At 44.5% G+C, this 20,669-nt stretch overlaps 1 protein-coding gene across 1 annotated transcript in view; it reads left to right on the top strand.

The window, feature by feature from the left end:
- Positions 1-2,766: 2,766 nt before the first annotated feature.
- Positions 2,767-20,669, top strand: part of LOC311129527 (glycophorin-C-like) — a 38,997-nt gene continuing 21,094 nt past the window's right edge. The window contains exons 1-2 of the mRNA XM_084161821.1: positions 2,767-3,073; positions 5,656-5,986. Of these exons, the coding sequence (XP_084017947.1) occupies positions 5,905-5,986 (82 nt within the window). The 5' untranslated portion in view covers positions 2,767-3,073; positions 5,656-5,904. The remainder of the gene's footprint in view (positions 3,074-5,655; positions 5,987-20,669) is intronic.

Raw genomic sequence — 20,669 nt, 5'->3', positions numbered from 1 at the left:
TCTCATTTCCTGCAACTATTCCCCGGGTCGTTGCTGCAAATGAGAATGTATTCTCAGTCAACTTAGGTCTACCTGATCAAATAAAAATAAATGAAAATGCGTGTAAATAAATAACAATTGTTTACCATTTACCAGGTTGGGTTGACAACAATGCTTCAGGGAGGCAGAGGAGAAGTTTACAACAATGTTTCAGGAAGACAGAGGTGAAGTTTACAATAATGTTTCAGGAAGGCAGAGGTGAAGTTTACAACAATGTTTCAGGAAGGCAGAGGTGAAGTTTACAACAATGTTTCAGGAAGGCAGAGGAGAAGTTTACAACAATGTTTCAGGAAGACAGAGGAGAAGTTTACAACAATGTTTCAGGAAGGCAGAGGTGAAGTTGACAACAATGCTTCAGGAAGACAGAGGTGAAGTTGACAACAATGCTTCAGCAAGGCAGAGGTAGTTGAGCGAACCTAGATAGGAAGATTGGGTCATGATGATTTAAGACATTGCCAGAAGGGGTTTAGACAAATCATGTGTGTCGGTGTGAAAGTAGAGCCAGAGATACGTATTTTATAGAGTGCAAGAAGCGAAGACATCTTAGATAAATGGCCAGATGATGAGCAATCCCACTGCATGTATATGTCAAAAATAATATAATGCTGTTGGAGAAACAATATTACCTCTCTCAGAAAACGAACACCCTGGAAAGTCAGACAGGGAGGAATAAAGATATGTGTCAACTGTAAACCGAGACAATGAGTTCATACAGCCCCTGAAAAAGATGAAGAGGTGGTATATTGTCAATTCTTCTTTTAGTACAAACATGTTAAAACAATGTTAACATAGAGTATATATTATCATCTTAGGCCTGGAACGCCACAAGATTTAAACAAAATGTGGCATGAAACAGGAACTCTATTGTTCTCCCCATCTACACCTAGTGTAGCAGTGGGTGGACTTGCATGTAGTGCCACCATGTTCACAGACACAGACCCCACATGTTTAGGGCACCTTCAAATGAGGACCAAACAGCACCACTGACACCAAGCACCTGCTTTTTTTTTGATACCTCAAAGATTCTATCTGCCACTAACCAGATGAATGCACTGGAGGAAATATTTGTAAATATAAGCAAAGGACAATAAAATAAATGTTTGAAATGGTAGATGTAACAAAGCCATCATTGATGCTGTCATGGGTGTTGCATTCTTGGCTCAATCTAAAATGATATATTCAGTCTATTACCTCATTGACAGTCAGTCAGTAGCCTTCCTTCCTACTTTGATCATGAAAAGATGACGTCGTGTCCTTTCAAAACATGTTTTTCTGTGTAGAGGGTGTTATTGTGTTATCATGCCAATTTTCTATGCATAATTCAGTATAATCTCAGTATAGTATAGTAGTGTCCTTGTGCAGAGATGAAAGACTCCTGGGTTCTATGTAGTCTGTGGAACGTGGAACACGAATAGAGAAGAATGAGATTAGCTTTAAGCTTGGCAGAGGATTTCTGCAGGAGTCAGGGATAATGAGTGTGAACTGACACATGGTGATCAGATACATATCCCCCACCTCTTTGTCATCCTGTCATGGATTGGTTATGTTCACAATCGAGTCTTGCTGAGGTGAAAGTTGACCGTGCATAATGAGCCAATTATGACCATTAAAAAGGATTCAGGCTTCGAGTTGGAGCTAAGGTGTTAGGTGTTACATTAATATAATTTTTAATGATTGTTACACTGAGTAAGCACAGTACTGTACAGAAATAGTATGTTTAAATTGCCATGTTGATGACAGACTTGATCAATCAGACCAAATGAAAGTCGATATCTGCTGTAGGGGGTGTGCATTAAGTCTTAATAATCTGGTTGCGTAATATCCCTCATTAGTCTTAGAATACCTCTAGAATTCTTTAGAATCTTTTACAAAATGGTAACAAAGGCAGACAAGGTTTAAACTGCTCTGGCTACATGTACTGTGTTGTGCAACTGGACATGGCGTTTGGATGAACACTCCCTGAGTATTGTGCAGCTGTTCAAATTCCAGTCCCGTTCTCTCATCACTCTCCCTCATTCCACACAACTGTAACTCTAGAGCCATGAATTGAATTCCCTATAGGCTGAAACCCTCTCTGTTAAAGGGGCAATCTGCTATTGGTACATCCATTTTGGGAGTTTTAAATTAATTATATATACCCATTGATTCCTGACAAATATAACTTATGAATGCCTCAAGAGCTTCTTAGTTTTACAGTTGTACCGCATCGGAACCCAAAATATAAGCTTGCTTTTCTCTATTGTTTGTAAACAATGTAATTGTAAAGAAACACTGTATACCCTCAAAACATGGTTAAAACTATAATTTTTATATCATGGATAGTCAGTCCTTAGCTCTGTTTAATGAATTTGAGAGTGGTTACATTTCTCCAGCCACATCCCTCAGCTGTTAACCAAAGCAATAGTGGGGTGTCCCTTTGTTATTGCTCCTTTAAGTCAGTTTGAGCAAACCTTGTCTGAATCGATGCCAGGTTTTGGACTACATAACTCCCATGATGAATGTGTTTCTGCTCGGTCCACAGCCTTAAGAGTCAACGGCAGTCCTTCACAGACTACATTTTGGATAGAGGTCAACGCCCTGCCCCTTCTTCTCCTCCCTCTTCCTGTCTCCTCCCTCTTCCTGTCTCCTCCCTCTTCCTGTCTCCTCCCTCTAGCCTACCCTGGCCTAAAGTGAAACTCAGCGTTAAAACACTTGGGAATCATTTGCTTGTTGCTGGGAGGGGCCTCTCGGTCCATTGGTTGAGCAGAAGAGATCATTAGTTAGGGAATTGAGTTTACAGGCACTGGGGGAAAAAGCACAGTTCACGTGCTGCACAGCACACCCGGTTTTCAGGGAGAGATTTAAAAAAAAGTTTTGGCGACAGACAGTATTTGAGTGAATGGTATAAGGTGAAAGATTTGTCAAGAGGGAGGACTGACTGCCTTTAAATGTTCTGCTGCTCTGTTCTGAATAACAGTTTCTTCTTGGAGAGTGGAGTTAGAGAGTGTAGGCAGGAGTTTTTGGAAACTTGTTGCTGTGCAGCTCTGGAAATTTGGTGAGTGCATGCTCCTTTGAAGGTCCTTTGTGAAAACTCGGGAAGCTCTGCCTTCACCTGCTCTTGACAGATGACCAGTTGTCATAATAAAAGAGCCGGTGAAGGCAGAGCTTCTCAAGTTTGTTTACAGAGATATACTACACAGTGGTCTCATAGCTATTATTGAAGCAGGAAATGATGAGGCAACTTGTTGATTAGTTGTTTACTCACACAAGCTGCCATTTCCATTCGGAGGTTTGTTACAACCAGAAGGCTCTTTTCTCACCTCAACGTTGGTCAAGGTGTACCTGTGTCTCCTCACATAAGACACTTCTATGAAGTTATAATGGAGGCAGATAGTGGTATGTACAGTAGCCTATGTAGGTTTATACATCTATGATGCAGTCGTCTACGTTCTATGAAAACTAAAGTCAAACTGCCCTTTCAGCTCATGTGACGGTGCAGCTGGGAATGACATCTGGCACCCAGTCAGCCATTAGACACCAAACACTGAAAACGTTGTTAAAAATTACTTCTGTGATAAATTAAGTTCAGAATCAATGCTTGGATTCTACATGAGACCCTTGAGTCAAAATATTATGGTTGTTTACTTGACATTGGTTGGGTACTGCAATACTCTCCAAGACACAGAAGTTCTGAGGCAAAATGATCCAGGACATTCGGTCCCAATCAAGTTAATTACCGGTACTGACATTTTCTGTGTAACCATGGTGATGTCAGAGCGTCACACCTTCTGTGCGTGCTGAACCTAAAGTTCTGGAGTCACATAAAGCTCTAACTTTAAAAATTGAACACAAAGGCACAAAGTACAAAGGCCAGAAAATAGGCAATTTTTTCAACTACTAGACACATTAATTATTCCTTTGAACAGAGGAAGCTTGATCACAAAGAATATCATCTATTGTGACATAAGAGAGGCTGGCTGAGTACCATAGGAAGAGCAGTAGACAGTACAGGGGAGACAGACAGGGGAGACGGCAGACAGGACAGACAGGGGAGACGGCAGACAGGACAGACAGGGGAGACGGCAGACAGGACAGACAGGGGAGACGGCAGACAGGACAGACAGGGCAGACAGGACAGACAGGGGAGACGGCAGACAGGACAGACAGGGGAGACGGCAGACAGGACAGACAGGGGAGACGGCAGACAGGACAGACAGGGGAGACGGCAGACAGGACAGACAGGGGAGACGGCAGACAGGACAGACAGGGGAGACGGCAGACAGGACAGACAGGGGAGACGGCAGACAGGACAGACAGGGGAGACGGCAGACAGGACAGACAGGGGAGACGGCAGACAGGACAGACAGGGGAGACGGCAGACAGGACAGACAGGGGAGACGGCAGACAGGACAGACAGGGGAGACAGGACAGACAGGGGAGACGGCAGACAGGACAGACAGGACAGACAGGACAGACAGGACAGACAGCAGACAGGACAGACAGGGGAGACGGCAGACAGGACAGACAGGGGAGACGGCAGACAGGACAGACAGGGGAGACGGCAGACAGGACAGACAGGGGAGACGGCAGACAGGACAGACAGGGGAGACGGCAGACAGGACAGACAGGGGAGACGGCAGACAGGACAGACAGGGTTGGTGTGAGGAGGGCAGAGGAGGGGGGTGAGTGGAGAGTTTTCAGCTCTCAAGAGTAAACTGTATATCTGACTGTTTGACTGTGATAAGGCTGTGCTCCATGCTTCCTCAAAGCTGCACTTCCTCTGTTTGTTAGAAAGGTGTTGGATCAGCAGCAGGCTGCAGATACAGGAAAGCAGAGGGAAGCAGAGGGGAGCAGAGGGAAGCAGAGGGGAGCAGAGGGGAGCAGAGGGAAGCAGAGGGGAGCAGAGGGGAGCAGAGGGAAGCAAAGGGAAGCAGAGGGAAGCAGAGGGAAGCAAAGGGAAGCAGAGGGGAGTAGAGGGAAGCAGAGGGAAGCAGAGGGAAGCAGAGGGGAGCAGAGGGGAGCAGTGGGAGGCAGAGGGGAGAAGAGGGAAGCAGAGGGAAGCAGAGGGGAGCAGAGGGGAGCAGAGGGGAGCAGAGGGAAGCAGAGGGGAGCAGAGGGGAGCAGAGGGGAGCAGAGGGAAGCAGATGGAAGCAGAGGGAAGCAAAGGGAAGCAGAGGGAAGCAGAGGGAGGGAGGAGGGATTATGGACCACGTCCAAGGAAATGGGATCGGATAGGCAGCCTCAGATTCTTGGTGAGCCACGACCCACTGTGATTTGATTGACAGTTTGGAGTGAGATACTTGCAAAACCTCTTAGATATTGTCTATGTAGAAATTAGAGGTGTGGCCTGTTATTCATATACCTAAATCTGGGACAGGACAGCAAGATCTAGTGAGTGCATCAGCGCAACAGTCCAGGGTGTATGTACATGCGTGTGTGTTTGTGTTTGTGTGTGTGTGTGTGTGTGTGTGTGTGTGTGTGTGTGTGTGTGTGTGTGTGTGTACAGTAGAAGTTTCTTTCACCTATACCAAACAGGCTAAGAGAGATTGAGAGATTAATATACTTCTTCCTCAGACTTCCTTTCCTATAGAGATTTGATACAGAGAGCCGAATAACACCCCTACGCTCCTCCTTCAGGATCCCCCTTTACCCTCTGACTTCCTTCCTTCCTTCCTTCTCCCTCTCTCTCTCTCTCTCTCTCTCTCTCTCTCTCTCTCTCTCTCTCTCTCTCTCTCTCTCTCTCTCTCTCTCTCTCTCTCTCTCTCTCTCTCTCTCTCTCTCTCTCTCTCTCTCTCTCTCTCTCTCTCCTTCTCTTCCTCTCTCTGTCAGCTGTCCCCCTCAATCCCCCTCTCCTGACATCCTGCCTAACACCAGCTCTGCTCGGGAATGGAGAACTCCACGGCTGTGGCCTTTAACGCGACCCCCGACCAGGCGAAACCAGAAGCCATGACACAACTCATGCCAACCAGTGAGTATTCTTCCACGGTCAGGTCTGGTACCGTTTAACCACCACACACCACACACCACACCGCTCTGTGCCTGTCTGAGCAGCCTGGGCTTTGCAGAACAGAACAAACCCTAAGCATGCGTGGCATTCTTAAATGCTGACTGCAGCGTCATCTTCTGCTGCTGCACTGTAAAACAGAAGGGAGAAGAGTTTGGAGTAGAAGTACTGAAACAGACTCACTGTCCTGTAACTCCTGACAACCCCCATACTCCACATTGTAAAGCACATGACCGCTGACCTTGTTGACCCCTGAGAGAGAAAACCCCTGAAGCACAACACGTATCAAACACCTGGCAGTCCTAGAGGCATGTTGAGTGCTGCTTGTATAATTTGACAGTTTTTTGTTTGTTTTTTTACTCCACCGTTGTATTTCCTGTCAAGAGCTGCCTTGTAAAGTGGCCAAACATTGACAGAAGCAGAGGGAGGGAGGAGAAGATTGATAAAATTGTTAGAAATTGTTACAAAGATTTGAGAATTAATCATTGAAAATGCTTTGACAGACAGGTTGCCACCTGCTATCAGACCAAATACATGCTGGAAGTGTATGGTTATGTATAGAGAAATACCTGAGGCACACAAGTATGGGGGGGGGAAGGAGGTAGATGCTTGTCTGTTAGAAATGCCTTCACTTTTCAAAGTCAGGGGAGACTTCAGCTATGCTGTCCCTTGTGCATGCTAGTGTTGTCTCCTCGGGTGTCGGGGAGAGGGAGCAGCCAGGCGATATGACAGGTGTGAATATAGACTTCCTCAGACCGCTGGGCCCTGGCCTGACAGCAGGGGACCCGTTGCCAGAGTGACATCTAGAAACCTATAGGAAAAAAACAGCTCTCACAACTAGGCACTTTAACACTGCTGTTTAATGGGACTTTTATCTCTGATTTAACAAGGCGCAATCTCGTCATGAGAAAAAGTACACCCTCATTAGTGATGCGATGACAAACAAACATCTGGCTGGATATGAGAAGCAAAGCACATGGCTGAAGAAGGCACCCTGGCTGAAGAAGGCACCCTGGCTGAAGAAGGCACCCTGGCTGAAGAAGTTGTGAAAATGCAACAGTCAGTTACCGTATATATTAATCTCTGTGGGTTTCAGGATAAATGATGGGACCATAAAGGGAGGCTGTGATTGGAACGTGGAGAACACTACCACATCGGCCATTGGCCTAGTCAGTGTCTGGATCACATTTTTCTCTCCATACATCATACTCTCAAGCATTTAAGGTAATAACATAATATCAAGTATTATCACACGATACACGTATAGGCTACACAATGAGAGAGGCAGCTATGGGCCAAGGAGAGAGGGAGTCAAACGCCTGCAGAATTTATAAAGCCGTCTTTGAGGACCTGACTGTTCCTATTTTCCGGTGATGCATTTTTAAACTCAATTTTGGTAACAGAGGAGAGGCAGCAGCACATATCATTCTCTTCCGCTACTTAAGCAAGTTACTGGTTCTCCACCCCATAAGGCATATGAGCTTTAGGAAGGGAGGGTAACATTACCTGTGCACAAGTCTGTGAACCTATTCTTTCTCCTCGTAAGCAAGAGATTAATTTTACTTCAGCACACCTGAAACCCGTAAAATAATATTTGAGGGCTTTAGATTTAACTCGATATTGTGCAGTCACTACTGACAGGAATTAGGTTGAAGCAAAAAAAGAGGTCCAATTATTTCAAAATAGATGAAAAAGTCCCAACTTTAGAGACTGACTTGTCACTTTTGAAAGAGGATGAGCTCCAGTAACTCCCTCTGTAAGATGATAATGATAATGATTAAGCTTCCCATGCTTGGCTGCTGATGTCCCTAAAGTGCAATGGGGCAAATGTGATTTTAATGTTAATTGACAATTACCTGCCATCATGCCTACAGGTTGAATCATTCCCTACATACAGCACAGGCCGATAGCACCACCTCTGTGAACCACAAATGAAGTACATGAGTGTGGCGGTCATAACAGTGCTATGGGGTCATCCTCGTGTAGTGATGTGACGTGTATCTCCAACTGGGCTCCTTCAGGCGTCTATGTATCCTTCACCGTATGACTGCAATATGACCTTGTGTTGTGTGGGGGCCATTTTGTTGCTGAGGTCAAATAAACAACTAGCAGAGTGAGGCATTCCGTTTTTTTTATTTTTTATGTAAGGCTTTGAGTTTATAACTACATGACTGCACACACAACCCTGAATACAAGATTCATTTAATCACACGCTAAGGTGTATGTACATTTGATCGTCCATATGTATGCAGGTCTGTTAACAATCCATTTGCTCAACAAGCACCAATTGTGGGCCAGGACACATTGAATAGGTGTTGAAGAATTATGATCTGTTTTGCAACCAGCTGGTAGTAGCTGTACAAAAGCGGCGTCTGTGAAGCAACCAGTGCCTGATGTTGTTTGTTTGCATAAGCAGCTCTGGTGGCTGTCAGTCAGCTGGTCTGGTGGCTGTCAGTCAGCTGGTCTGGTGGCTGTCAGTCAGCTGGTCTGGTGGCTGTCAGTCAGCTTGTCTGGTGGCTGTCAGTCAGCTGGTCTGGTGACTGTCAGTCAGCTTGTCTGGTGACTGTCAGCTTGTCTGGTGGCTGTCAGTCAGCTGGTCTGGTGACTGTCAGTCAGCTTGTCTGGTGACTGTCAGCTTGTCTGGTGGCTGTCAGTCAGCTGGTCTGGTGGCTGTCAGTCAGCTGGTCTGGTGGCTGTCAGTCAGCTGGTCTGGTGGCTGTCAGTCAGCTTGTCTGGTGGCTGTCAGTCAGCTGGTCTGGTGACTGTCAGTCAGCTTGTCTGGTGGTTGTCAGTCAGCTGGTCTGGTGGCTGTCAGTCAGCTGGTCTGGTGGCTGTCAGTCAGCTGGTCTGGTGGCTGTCAGTCAGCTGGTCTGGTGGCTGTCAGTCAGCTTGTCTGGTGGCTGTCAGTCAGCTGGTCTGGTGACTGTCAGTCAGCTTGTCTGGTGGCTGTCAGTCAGCTGGTCTGGTGGCTGTCAGTCAGATGGTCTGGTACTGTCAGTCAGCTGGTCTGGTGGCTGTCAGTCAGCTGGTCTGGTGGCTGTCAGTCAGCTGGTCTGGTGACTGTCAGTCAGCTTGTCTGGTGACTGTCAGCTTGTCTGGTGGCTGTCAGTCAGCTGGTCTGGTGACTGTCAGTCAGCTTGTCTGGTGACTGTCAGCTTGTCTGGTGGCTGTCAGTCAGCTGGTCTGGTGGCTGTCAGTCAGCTGGTCTGGTGGCTGTCAGTCAGCTGGTCTGGTGGCTGTCAGTCAGCTTGTCTGGTGGCTGTCAGTCAGCTGGTCTGGTGACTGTCAGTCAGCTTGTCTGGTGGCTGTCAGTCAGCTGGTCTGGTGGCTGTCAGTCAGCTGGTCTGGTGGCTGTCAGTCAGCTGGTCTGGTGGCTGTCAGTCAGCTGGTCTGGTGGCTGTCAGTCAGCTTGTCTGGTGGCTGTCAGTCAGCTGGTCTGGTGACTGTCAGTCAGCTTGTCTGGTGGCTGTCAGTCAGCTGGTCTGGTGGCTGTCAGTCAGCTGGTCTGGTGGCTGTCAGTCAGCTGGTCTGGTGGCTGTCAGTCAGCTGGTCTGGTGGCTGTCAGTCAGCTGGTCTGGTGGCTGTCAGTCAGCTTGTCTGGTGGCTGTCAGTCAGCTGGTCTGGTGAATGTCAGTCAGCTTGTCTGGTGGTGACTGTCAGTCAGCTGGTCTGGTCAATGTCAGTCAGCTTGTCTGGTGGCTGTCAGTCAGCTTGTCTGGTGACTGTCAGTCAGCTTGTCTGGTGACTGTCAGTCAGCTTGTCTGGTGACTGTCAGTCAGCTGGTCTGGTGACTGTCAGTCAGCTTGTCTGGTGACTGTCAGTCAGCTGGTCTGGTGACTGTCAGTCAGCTGGTCTGGTGACTGTCAGTCAGCTTGTCTGGTGACTGTCAGTCAGCTGGTCTGGTGACTGTCAGTCAGCTTGTCTGGTGACTGTCAGTCAGCTGGTCTGGTGACTGTCAATCAGCTTGTCTGGTGACTGTCAGTCAGCTTGTCTGGTGACTGTCAGTCAGCTGGTCTGGTGGCTGTCAGTCAGCTGGTCTGGTGGCTGTCAGTCAGCTGGTCTGGTGGCTGTCAGTCAGCTGGTCTGGTGGCTGTCAGTCAGCTGGTCTGGTGACTGTCAGTCAGCTGGTCTGGTGGCTGTCAGTCAGCTGGTCTGGTGGCTGTCAGTCAGCTGGTCTGGTGACTGTCAGTCAGCTGGTCTGGTGGCTGTCAGTCAGCTGGTCTGGTGGCTGTCAGTCAGCTGGTCTGGTGGCTGTCAGTCAGCTGGTCTGGTGGCTGTCAGTCAGCTGGTCTGGTGGCTGTCATTAGCCTACTATAGGTACAGTAGGTTTTTACTTTACTTTCAAAAGTAAGAAGACAGGAAGAAAAAAGGAGAGAGAGAGTGAACTTGCTTCAGAGAGGATTAGGCAGACAAAGACAGAGACTCAGAGAGTAACAGAGGGTAACAGTGCATGTGAGGCTGAGAGACAGCAGTGGTGTAAAGTACTTAAGTAAAAAATACTTTCAAGTACTACTTAAGTAGTTTTGGGGGGTATCTGTACTTTACTATAACATTTTTTGAAAACTTTTCCTGACACCTAAAAGTACTCGTTACATTTTGAATGCTTAGCAGGACAGGAAAATTGTCAAATTCACACACTTATCAAGAGAATACGTGGTCATCCCTACTGCCTCTAATCTGGCAGACACACTTAACACAAATGCATAATTTGTAAATGATGTCTGAGTGTTGGAGTGTGCCCCTGGCTAGCTACATTTTAAAAACAATAAAATGGTGCCGTCTGCTTTGCTCAATATAAGGAATTTGAAGTGATTTATACTTTTACTTTTGATACTTAAGTATATTTTAGCAATTACATTTACTTTTGTTACTTAAGTATATTTAGAACCAAATACTTTTAGAATTTTACTCAATTAGTATTTTACTGGGTGACTTTAACTTTTACTTGAGTAACTTTCTATTAAGGTATCAATACTTTTACTCAAGTATCACAATTGGGTACTTCTTCCACCATTGAGAGAAAGTGCTACAGAGATACAGGTAACTGCCAAAATAAAGGAAACATTAGTAAATGAGGGATGCAAAGTGGTGTCCCATCCCTCCAATAGAGTTCCAGACAATAGAGTTCTAGAATCTATGGCAAGGCGCATTGAAGCTGTTCTGGTGGCTCGTGGTGGCCCAACGCCCTGTTAAGACAATCTACTGTATGTTGGTGTTTCCTTTATTTGGCAGTTCCCTGTAGATTGAGGCTGGGATGGATGGGGTAGTTGGAGAAATCAATAACAAAATAAAGGGAGAAAACTGGAGTGAAAGTAAAGAAGAGATGGGAACAGGAAATAACCCTTCCTATCTTCTTGGAGCAGGATGTTGGCTTTGGAACCGCAGGGGTTGGAGGGATTTCTCCAAAAGGGAGTTGAGGAGAGGGGTTCTAAAGCAGTGTGGCGAGACGGGAGAGACCCAACAACAATCCCAGAGAGGCCTCTCTGTAGTGTCTGTTTATCTTAGGACCCCAGAGTCTCCTCCCCATTCCCCCCAATCCCATCAGCTCAATGCTCCTGAGATAACAGGACAGATGTGCTGCCGCAGCAGCAGCACCAACTACCTCACACTCTCCCTCTCTGCCTTACGCTGCTGCTAGCTTCACACCAGGAAGAGCCAATCAGGGGCCTGGCAGGGAGGCTGGATGCTGGTCCTGGAGGATAGCTGTCCACTAAGTTTTCCAATTCCCTTGGAGTGTTCGTCTGTCAGTTTCTGGAGACAGGAGAGGTGTTTAATTGATTCCACTCAGGGTAAAGAGTGACAACTCTGAGATGTTTCTAGCACTCCCATGCAGTGTAAATCCCAGTGCAGGAGTGTTACACACATCACTATCTAAACTCAATCTAAATGGTATTAGTAATATCAAAAAGTTGGTTCAGATTTTGCTAATATTTTTACATTTATTTTTTTGTTAATCAAATGGCAAGTATTCCCCACGGGGGCAGAGCTGAGAAGCAGTTAAGTAGGCCAAAAACACGGCAACAAACATTCAAGGCTTTTCTATGAAAGACCAAAAGCCTTCGCCAGGCGCTAAACCTATCTGCAACGGTCTAGACGGTTCTGTTTATCTGTCTCAGTCTCTCTTCCTGATTCACTGGTCTGTCTGTGTCTACAATAATTAGCCTGGCAGAGAACAAACGTCTTTACACATCCCCATAGGCAGCAAGGCAACGTGGAGCACGGGACCAGGCACCATCTGTCCCCAATCAGCCTCAACCATGCCTGAAGCAAGTAATCTGATCCTGTCATAAGATTTCATAGCCATTAGAAAACTGGCGCAGAACCTTCCCATTCCCCCTTTACCTTGTCCGCAATGGGACAACTGCTGCCTTTTACACGACAAGGCAAGGAAGAAGAGGGAACGGGAAAAGGGAAAGCAGTGTTCTACAGTTGCCATGTGGTTGGAAGAGATAATGTCTCCACTTTATATTCCCAGCCTGATATGACCCCCAAGGCAGCCAGTAAAGAGAGGGATGAGTTCTCTTTCCAAGTGTCTTTCCAAGAAGAATGAGGAGAAAGACAGGAAAGTGTGTGAGTGTCTATCTATATCTATCTATATCTATCTATCTATCTATCTATCTATCTATCTATCTATCTATCTATCTATCTATCTATCTATCTATCTATCTATCTATCTATCTATCTATCTATCTATCTATCTATCTATCTATCTATCTATCTATCTATCTATCTATCTATCTATCTATCTATCTATCTATCTATCTATCTATCTATCTATCTATCTATCTATCTATCTATCTATCTATCTATCTATCTATCTATCTATCTATCTATCTATCTATCTATATCTATACAGTGTGTATATGTATCTATACAGTGCATTCGGAAAATATTCAGACCCCTTGACTTTTTCCACATTTTGTTAGTTTACAGCCTTATTCTAAAATGGATTAAATACATACAAATCCTCAGCAATCTACACACAATACCTCATAATGACAAAGTGAAAACAGGGTTTTAGACATTTTTGCAAACGTAGAAAAATAACAAAATAAATAACCTTATTTACATAAGTATTCAGACCTCTTGCTATGACACTCGAAATTGAGCTCAGGTGCATCCTGTTTCCATTGATCATCCTTAAGATGTTTCTGCAACTTGATTGGTGTCCACCTGTGGTAAATTCATCTGATTGGACATGATTTGGAAAGGGTGAAGGGTATCAAAACATTTCTGCAGCATTGAAGGTCCCCAGGAACACAGTGGCATCCATCATTCTTAAATGGAAGAAGTTTGGAACCACCAAGACTCTTGCTAGAGCTGGCCGCCCGGCCACACTGACACGATGAGAAGCAAGGTTCTCTGGTCTGATGAAACCAAGATTGAACTATTTGGCCTGAATGCCAAGCGTTACGTCTGGAGGAAACCTGGCACCATCCCTACGGAGAAGCATGGTAGCATCATGCTGTGGGGATGTTTTTCAGCGGCAGGGACTGTGAGACTAGTCAGGATTGAGGGAAAGATGAACGGAGCAAAGTACAGAGAGATCCTTGATGAAAACCTGCTCCAGAGCGCTCAGGACCTCACACTGAGGGAAGATTCACCTTCCAACAGGACAACGACCCTAAGCACACAGCCAAGACAATGCAGGAGTGGCTTCGGGACAAGTCTGTGGTCCTCTGTAGCTCAGCTGGTAGAGCACGGCGCTTGTAACGCCAAGGTAGTGGGTTCGATCCCCGGGACCACCCATACACAAAAAAAAGAATGTATGCACGCATGACTGTAAGTCGCTTTGGATAAAAGTGTCTGTAAAAAAAACAAGAAAAAAAAAAAAATGTCTCTGAATGTCCTTGAGTGTGCCAGCCAGAGGCCGGACTTGAACCCGATCAAACATCTCTGGGGAGACTTGAAAATAGCTGTGCAGCGACGCTCCCGATCCAACCTGACAGAGCTTGAGAAGAATGGGAGAAACTCCCCAAATACAGGTGTGCCAAACTTGTGGAATCATACCCAAGAAGACCCAAGACTATAATCCCTGCCAAAGGTGCTCCAACAAAGTATTGAGTAAATGTGATATTTTTCTAATACATTTGCAAATAAAATCAAAAAAACTATTTTTGCTTTGTCATTATGGGGTGTTGTGTGTAGATTGATGAGGGGAAAAAACTGTTTAATCAATTTTAGAATAAGGCTGTAACGTAACAAAATGTGGAAATAGTCAAGGGGTCTGAATACTTTCCGAGTGCCTTCAGAAAGTATTCACACCCTTTGACTTTTTCCACATTTTGTTGCGTTACAGCCTGAACTTACATTACATTTAGATTTTTGGTCAATGGCCTATACACAATACTGCACAATGTCAAAGTGGATTTATGTTTTTATTCTGTTTTTGTTTTTTACAAATTAATAAAACATTTAAAGCTGAAATATCTTGAGTCAATAAGTATTCAACGACTTTGTTATGGCAAACCTAAATAAGTTCAGGAGTAAATATCTGCTTAACAAGTCACATAAGAAGTAGCATGGGCTCTCACTCTGTGTGCAATAATAGTGTTTAACATGACTTTTGAATGACTACCTCATCTCTGTACACCCACACATACAATTATCTGTAAGGTCCCTCAGTCAAGCAGTGAATTTCAAACACAGATTCAACCACAAAGACCAGGGAGGTTTTCCAATGCCTCGCAAAGGAGGGAATCCATTGGTACTGTAGATGGGTATTTTTTTTTTTTTATAAACAGACATTGAATATCCCTTTGAGCATGGTGAAGTTATTCATTACACTTACCCAATCACTACAAAGATACAGCCGTCCTTCCAAACTCAGTTGCCGGAGAGGAAGGAAACCGCTCAGCAATTTCACCATGAGGCCAATGTTGACTTTAAAACAGTTACAGAGTTTAATGGCTGTGATAGGAGAAAACTGAGGATGGATCCACAACATTGTAGTTACTCCACAATACTAACCTAATTGACAGAGTGAAAAGAAGGAAGCCTGTACAGAATAAAAAATATTCCAAAACATGCATCCTCTTTGCAACAAGGCACTAAAGTAATACTGCAAAATAAAATGCAAATATCCCCCTGTTGAGAGGAAGTCAATGAAACACTGATACCATTGTTCAGCTTTCATTATCAACAGTTCCCAGACCAGAACAATTCAGCAGGATAGAGTATTTAATGACAGACAGGTTTACATAACGTTATGGGTCGCCATGGTCTCAAACAATGTGAAAGTTCAAAGTTCATGAACCCTAACTTTTCTTTATTGTTCATATTATCCTATTTTAGATTGTACAGTGCATGGTGCAGCCAGTGGTTGTTCTCCAAAATAAAACTGATACTTGTTATTGTTCATAAGCCACTCCGACTCTAAACATAATGCAACTACTTGCGTTCCTATAATTCACAGGGGGAGAGATCTTCCTTCCTGCTGCCAGTAACCTTTTGCCTGCAATTATTTTCCTCTTTGTGTGATTTCATAATGATGTAGTATGGAACCAGCAGGGGAGCACTGAGGTAATTGAAAGGATCTGAACGGAAGTGATTTAATTTCTCAAATAACAATCCTTTAGAAAATCCCTGAGCCAAAGTCTCCAGGGGACAGTGTCTGATTTAAGGCTAATAAGTGTTTCAGCCGAGGGCCATCTGTTAAGTTGGGTATTAATAGCCTAAATTTCAGTTGACAATTGTGGGGGCTGGGCATAGCTGTTGGCATTGCTGGGGGACTGGTTCACTTTGGTCAGTTAGGTCAAGTAAAGATTTCGGAAAACATAGTGGAATTGTAATTTGGTCTGCCTGGTTAAATCATGTTTATTTGAATGTCTATTTGTTTGAGGTTGATGATTGGCACGTAGTCAGGGCACCACCTCTTTCTCTAAAGTTGTGTGACTTTCTGAATCTATTCTCTCACTGTTGTAGAAAAGTAAAGGAGAAAAGTGTCATGAGGTGTGAATGACGGAGTCAGGCGCAGGAGGTAAAACACCAAAATCCAGAGTTTATTCAGTGTACAATAATGTAGCGTATATAGCGACAGAACGAAACTAGCACAAGGGAAAATCAACCTTGGCTGCATACAAGGAAAGAGTAGCTCAACCCAGCTACTCACTCACACAACGAACAATCACTCACAAAGGACAAGGGGGCAGAGAGAACACTTATACACAGACTAATGAGGGGATAAGAACCAGGTGTGTGTGATTGACAAGACAAGACAAATGGAGTGATGATAAATGGAGAGGTAGTGGCTAGTAAGCCGGTGACGACGAACGCCGAAACCTGCCGAGCAAGGAGGAGGGGCAGCCTCGGCTGAATTCGTGACGAAGGGGAAAGGATGAACGAACAATGCTGCTACTACTGTATGTGTCCAACACAATATTTTCCCAAACCTTCATTAGATCCTCAAACTGTTTTTCACAATTTGGTCGTAGGCCCTTGGGCTGTCTATCTCCAGTCGACCACCCATCTTAAAAGACAAACAGTGCTTCCCTTCTAGCTTCATTTTCCAATATGATCTCCCTGAAACAGAATATTCTTTCCCAGTCGCTAAATAACTATATATGTAACCTGGTGACCAGTGGGTCATTCACAATCTTCCACATGTCAACTCTCTCAGTAATTCAGAACCCATTTCCTTTATTTCGTCCTCTCTGAAAGATAAAACGTTTTCCTTCATGAAAATTTAAACTGAGCTTGTGCTTGGTAAACACTATTTTTGCGACGCTCCTCTTATTTCTTTTTCTGAGCCAACGACTCATTAATTCCAGTTGGATTTGTTATCATTTTCGGTCTTTGTTTTGAAGTGAAATATTGGACATTGTCATCAAACAGGATGTGCAGAGGGCCAGCCCTGCTTCACCCAGTGACTCAGGAAATATGTGTGTCCACAATGTTATCTATCAATCTTTAACTGGTCACTCAGGCCACCGACTATTATAATTGGTTTATTCTGAAAACCAGTGCTCGAAACCAAACACCCAAAGCCGTAATACAGTGTTACACACCCATGAATTCTGACAACAAGGTGAATATGTTACACTTCAATATGTATTACACTGTTTGGAACATGCAGGATATAATTATCATGAAAGTATCCATTTTGTTATCATCCTTCTCACAACTATATGAAGTTACCACTGTGCTTCACAGGAGGTTTTGACCTGAAATGTAAGGTTATTGAAGAGGTTGTAAGGCTCCTGGTAACAAGTCTCGGAGAGGGGATCTGGGGCGCACCCTAACCCATCACTCTGACAGCTCTGGGTCCGATGAATAAGTGAAGCTACAAGTGGGGAAGAAAGATACTTTTTTTTTGGTCTTAATCAGAGCTGGGATGTTGGATCCAATGTTTTATTGAGAGCCGTCCTCATGGTGGCATCGTAAATGATCAGATGCCAATCTAGAGGCTTCCTCACCGGGTTAATTACTTTTAGAGTATTCCATGGCAGTCCGACGATAGCATTGTCATCGATCACTGTAGGAGGATAACTTTGATCTTGCAACAGAACTAGGGAGACTAAGAGAGTGGGAGAGAGATAGCGAGAGGAACGCTGGAACACAGCCGGATACAGACAGTGGAAAGCGGAGAGAGGATGTGGGAGGAGAGGCAAGATAAGTGAAAAGGGAGAGTAATGCCAAATATTTGAGACACAGTGTAACGGTTCAGTGTAATGGTTCTGGGGAGTGGTTCTGGGGAGTGGGTGGAGGGGCCCAGTACAGACCACTTGTTGACAAACCAGAGCTTCTGCCAATGTGTGGCTTCCCCTTAGCCTCTGCACAGAAGCCCCGCCCCTGTATTTCCTCTCTTCCTTTTTGTCTCTCCATTTCCTCCTCTTTCTTTCCCTCCCACTGCCAGCTGTTGGCCTACTAGCTCCCTTGCTTCCTTACAGAGCTGTGATTGAAATGTTTTCATTGAGAATTCTGGTTCTGGTCAGCATTCCATCCCCTGTCTGAAAACAGAGAAGGGTTGTCTGGGTAGCAACGAGCAGGGAAATAGCCGTGGAAGGGAAATTGGCATTTTGGATGATCATGGCACATGGTTAGGTTTCTGTAAAACAAAATTCTGCATAGTTAACTTGTTATAACACAACACATAACATTTGGTAAACAACCTCAGGTCCCAAGAAGCGCTCCCTCGAGGACACATTTTCTGATAGGATCTCTCGTACAATCACGCCCACAGCCAGAAGAAATATGCTTTTCACCCCAGGTTGATCGGAGGCCAGATAATAACACGTTTTCAACACTGAAAATACCGGTTTGTAAAGCCTGTGCAGTTTAACACAAAAAAGGTGTCTGACAAAAATGTAACTCCAACTCAACACTTCACCCACCAACTGGCTGATAAATTGGGCTTTTACGCCACTCCTCTCAAGGCTACAAAGAGGCCTGGCCTTCCTCTGTACAGAGCATTTCACTCCACAAATTAGCTTCACGTAGTATCCTTGGCACAATTACGAGACCTCCGACGACATCCCATTTTACCTTGAACACAGACAGTTTATTATCTACTGTTTCTCATGAGGCCTAGACTAAGGTGACTGATAATTGTGTTTGTTCAGTGGACCCTAATTCACTGATAACAGCTGGCTGTTTTGTTCCCATATATAGAAAATGGCCTCATGTATCTGCGAGATGGATTGAGTAAAAGAAGATGAGTTGTTTTGTATACTGTATTGATTGAGATACCCAGCCAGATTTCATGATTGAATGAAACCTTGAAGCTGTTTTCTGTAAACTACCTCTCTCTGCCCATATAGACAGAACTATTCTGATAATTGCTTTGCTGTGTGTTAGTTTGTAAAGACCTCATTGCAAGTTCATTAACGATGTTCCCATATTGCCAGATTGCACTGGTGTAACCTGTGGTAACTAACCTGTGCCCCCGCACATTGACTCTGTACCGGTACCCCCCTGTACATAGCCTCCTTACTGTTATTTTATTTTACTGCTGCTCTTTAATTATTTTTATTTTTTACTTATCTATTTTTTACTTGACACTTATTTTTCTTAAAACTGCATTGTTGGTTAAGGGCTTGCAAGTAAGCATTTCACTGTAAGATCTACACCTGTTGTATTCGGCGCATTTGGCAAATAAAATTTGATTTGAATTGTGTAGCACATGGGGATGTGTGAAACTTACTCCTCAGCCTGAAGTGTCCCCACTTTCGCCAGCGAATAGCTTTCTTTTCACATGGCATCAGCTGGTGTCTTCAGGAGGGTGATCACATGTGCTAGCAAGGCAGAGGTCCTGGGTTCGAGCTTCGGTGTGAGCCCAATCAGGAGGAAGTGGTACTTGCTAAGCAAGCAGCGTGATGTCCTTTACACTGGCATTGCTTGCACTATTGCTCCTCCTAAGCAACCCAGTCTAAAGCAGCAGAAGAAAGAAACTCATTAGAATGCGTTGATTAGTTATGCCTGGCAGGTCGTTTTAAGAGAGATAACTTTATTCAAACGTGAAGTCGTTCTGCTGCTTCGTGCCTCAGGCGGTCATTAACCTCCATTGCCAAGACTGGAGATGATGATAAACCTGCATCACTGATACAGAACGCACTAGAGCACCACTATCTACCCTAGCCTCGTCGAGAACCAGGCTTGGGAGGTGATTTTGGAGGTATGGCAACGCAAGACTGTATCTAGCCTAAATGCCTACCATGCAACTTCAACTGTGTTTAGCATGAGATCGCTCAACACAATGCTTTCTGGTAATACTGAACACGAACAGTCCATCAGTGAAGATACCGTCCGCTGTCAGTGCTGTCAGTGTCCATCCTAGAGCAAAGTAACTAGCATTCACGGTGTTAATTGGCGGTATAAAGAAAATGTGAAATGGCGGTTCCCATTAGGGATCTGTATTTAGCTAATGAAATCATAGAGGCTAGTCAAACCTCTCATATGAATCCCCTTTAAAATTGCATGTCTGCGTGGTTTTAGAGCTGATAAGATGCCTCCCACCCACCACTACCCATCCTTTCCTTCGTATCCTTATCACCAAGGTAACTTGGAGGTCAGTGCATGAATAGAATATTTAAGGGGAAAAAATGTGTCTGGAATGTGGCAGAGAAAAGGATGCTTTGGTCAGCTCAAACAAAGTAGCCATTTTGATTAACGGGGCACGATTGTTTTCTCAGACAACAAAGTTAATGTAACCAAGAAAATTGAGTAGTATTGGATTGCAGTCCATTGTACATACCAATACAAACCTGTCCATTCTGTCCTTTGTATAGTCTATCGGGAAGTTCCACTGTTGGACTTAATGGAATGGAAGCACTAAGCTCAGCCTTTCAGTTCCTCAAAAAGAGCTATGAACTGCTAACTCTGGTGATGAAATCAAAGCAATTTTTCTGTCAGCAATTTATTGCCTATTCATTGAATAGTCCATTAAGAGATACTTTTTGTTGTACAATACCATACCAGTCTTACTCTCACGTGTTCTTACTGCAGGGGATAAATAAGAAATATGTAATGTGATGTGACGAGGAAAAGGAATGAGCAAGTCAAAGTGATGTTTTTTGTACCTGCAGTGTGCAGGAGAGGCAGGGTTCAGATCACATTAATTATAGATGAAAGTTTTTTTAAAGTCAAAAAGTCAAATCTATTTTGGAGCCCAGCAAAGGAGTATGAGGAGAAGAGACGATGCGAACTTTGC

This window comes from Coregonus lavaretus (genome assembly GCF_964263955.1).
Source record: "Coregonus lavaretus genome assembly, chromosome: 5".
Lineage (NCBI taxonomy): Eukaryota > Metazoa > Chordata > Actinopteri > Salmoniformes > Salmonidae > Coregonus > Coregonus lavaretus.
The sequence above is the reverse complement of the archived record's forward strand: the minus strand, read 5'-3'. Positions and strand labels throughout refer to the sequence as shown.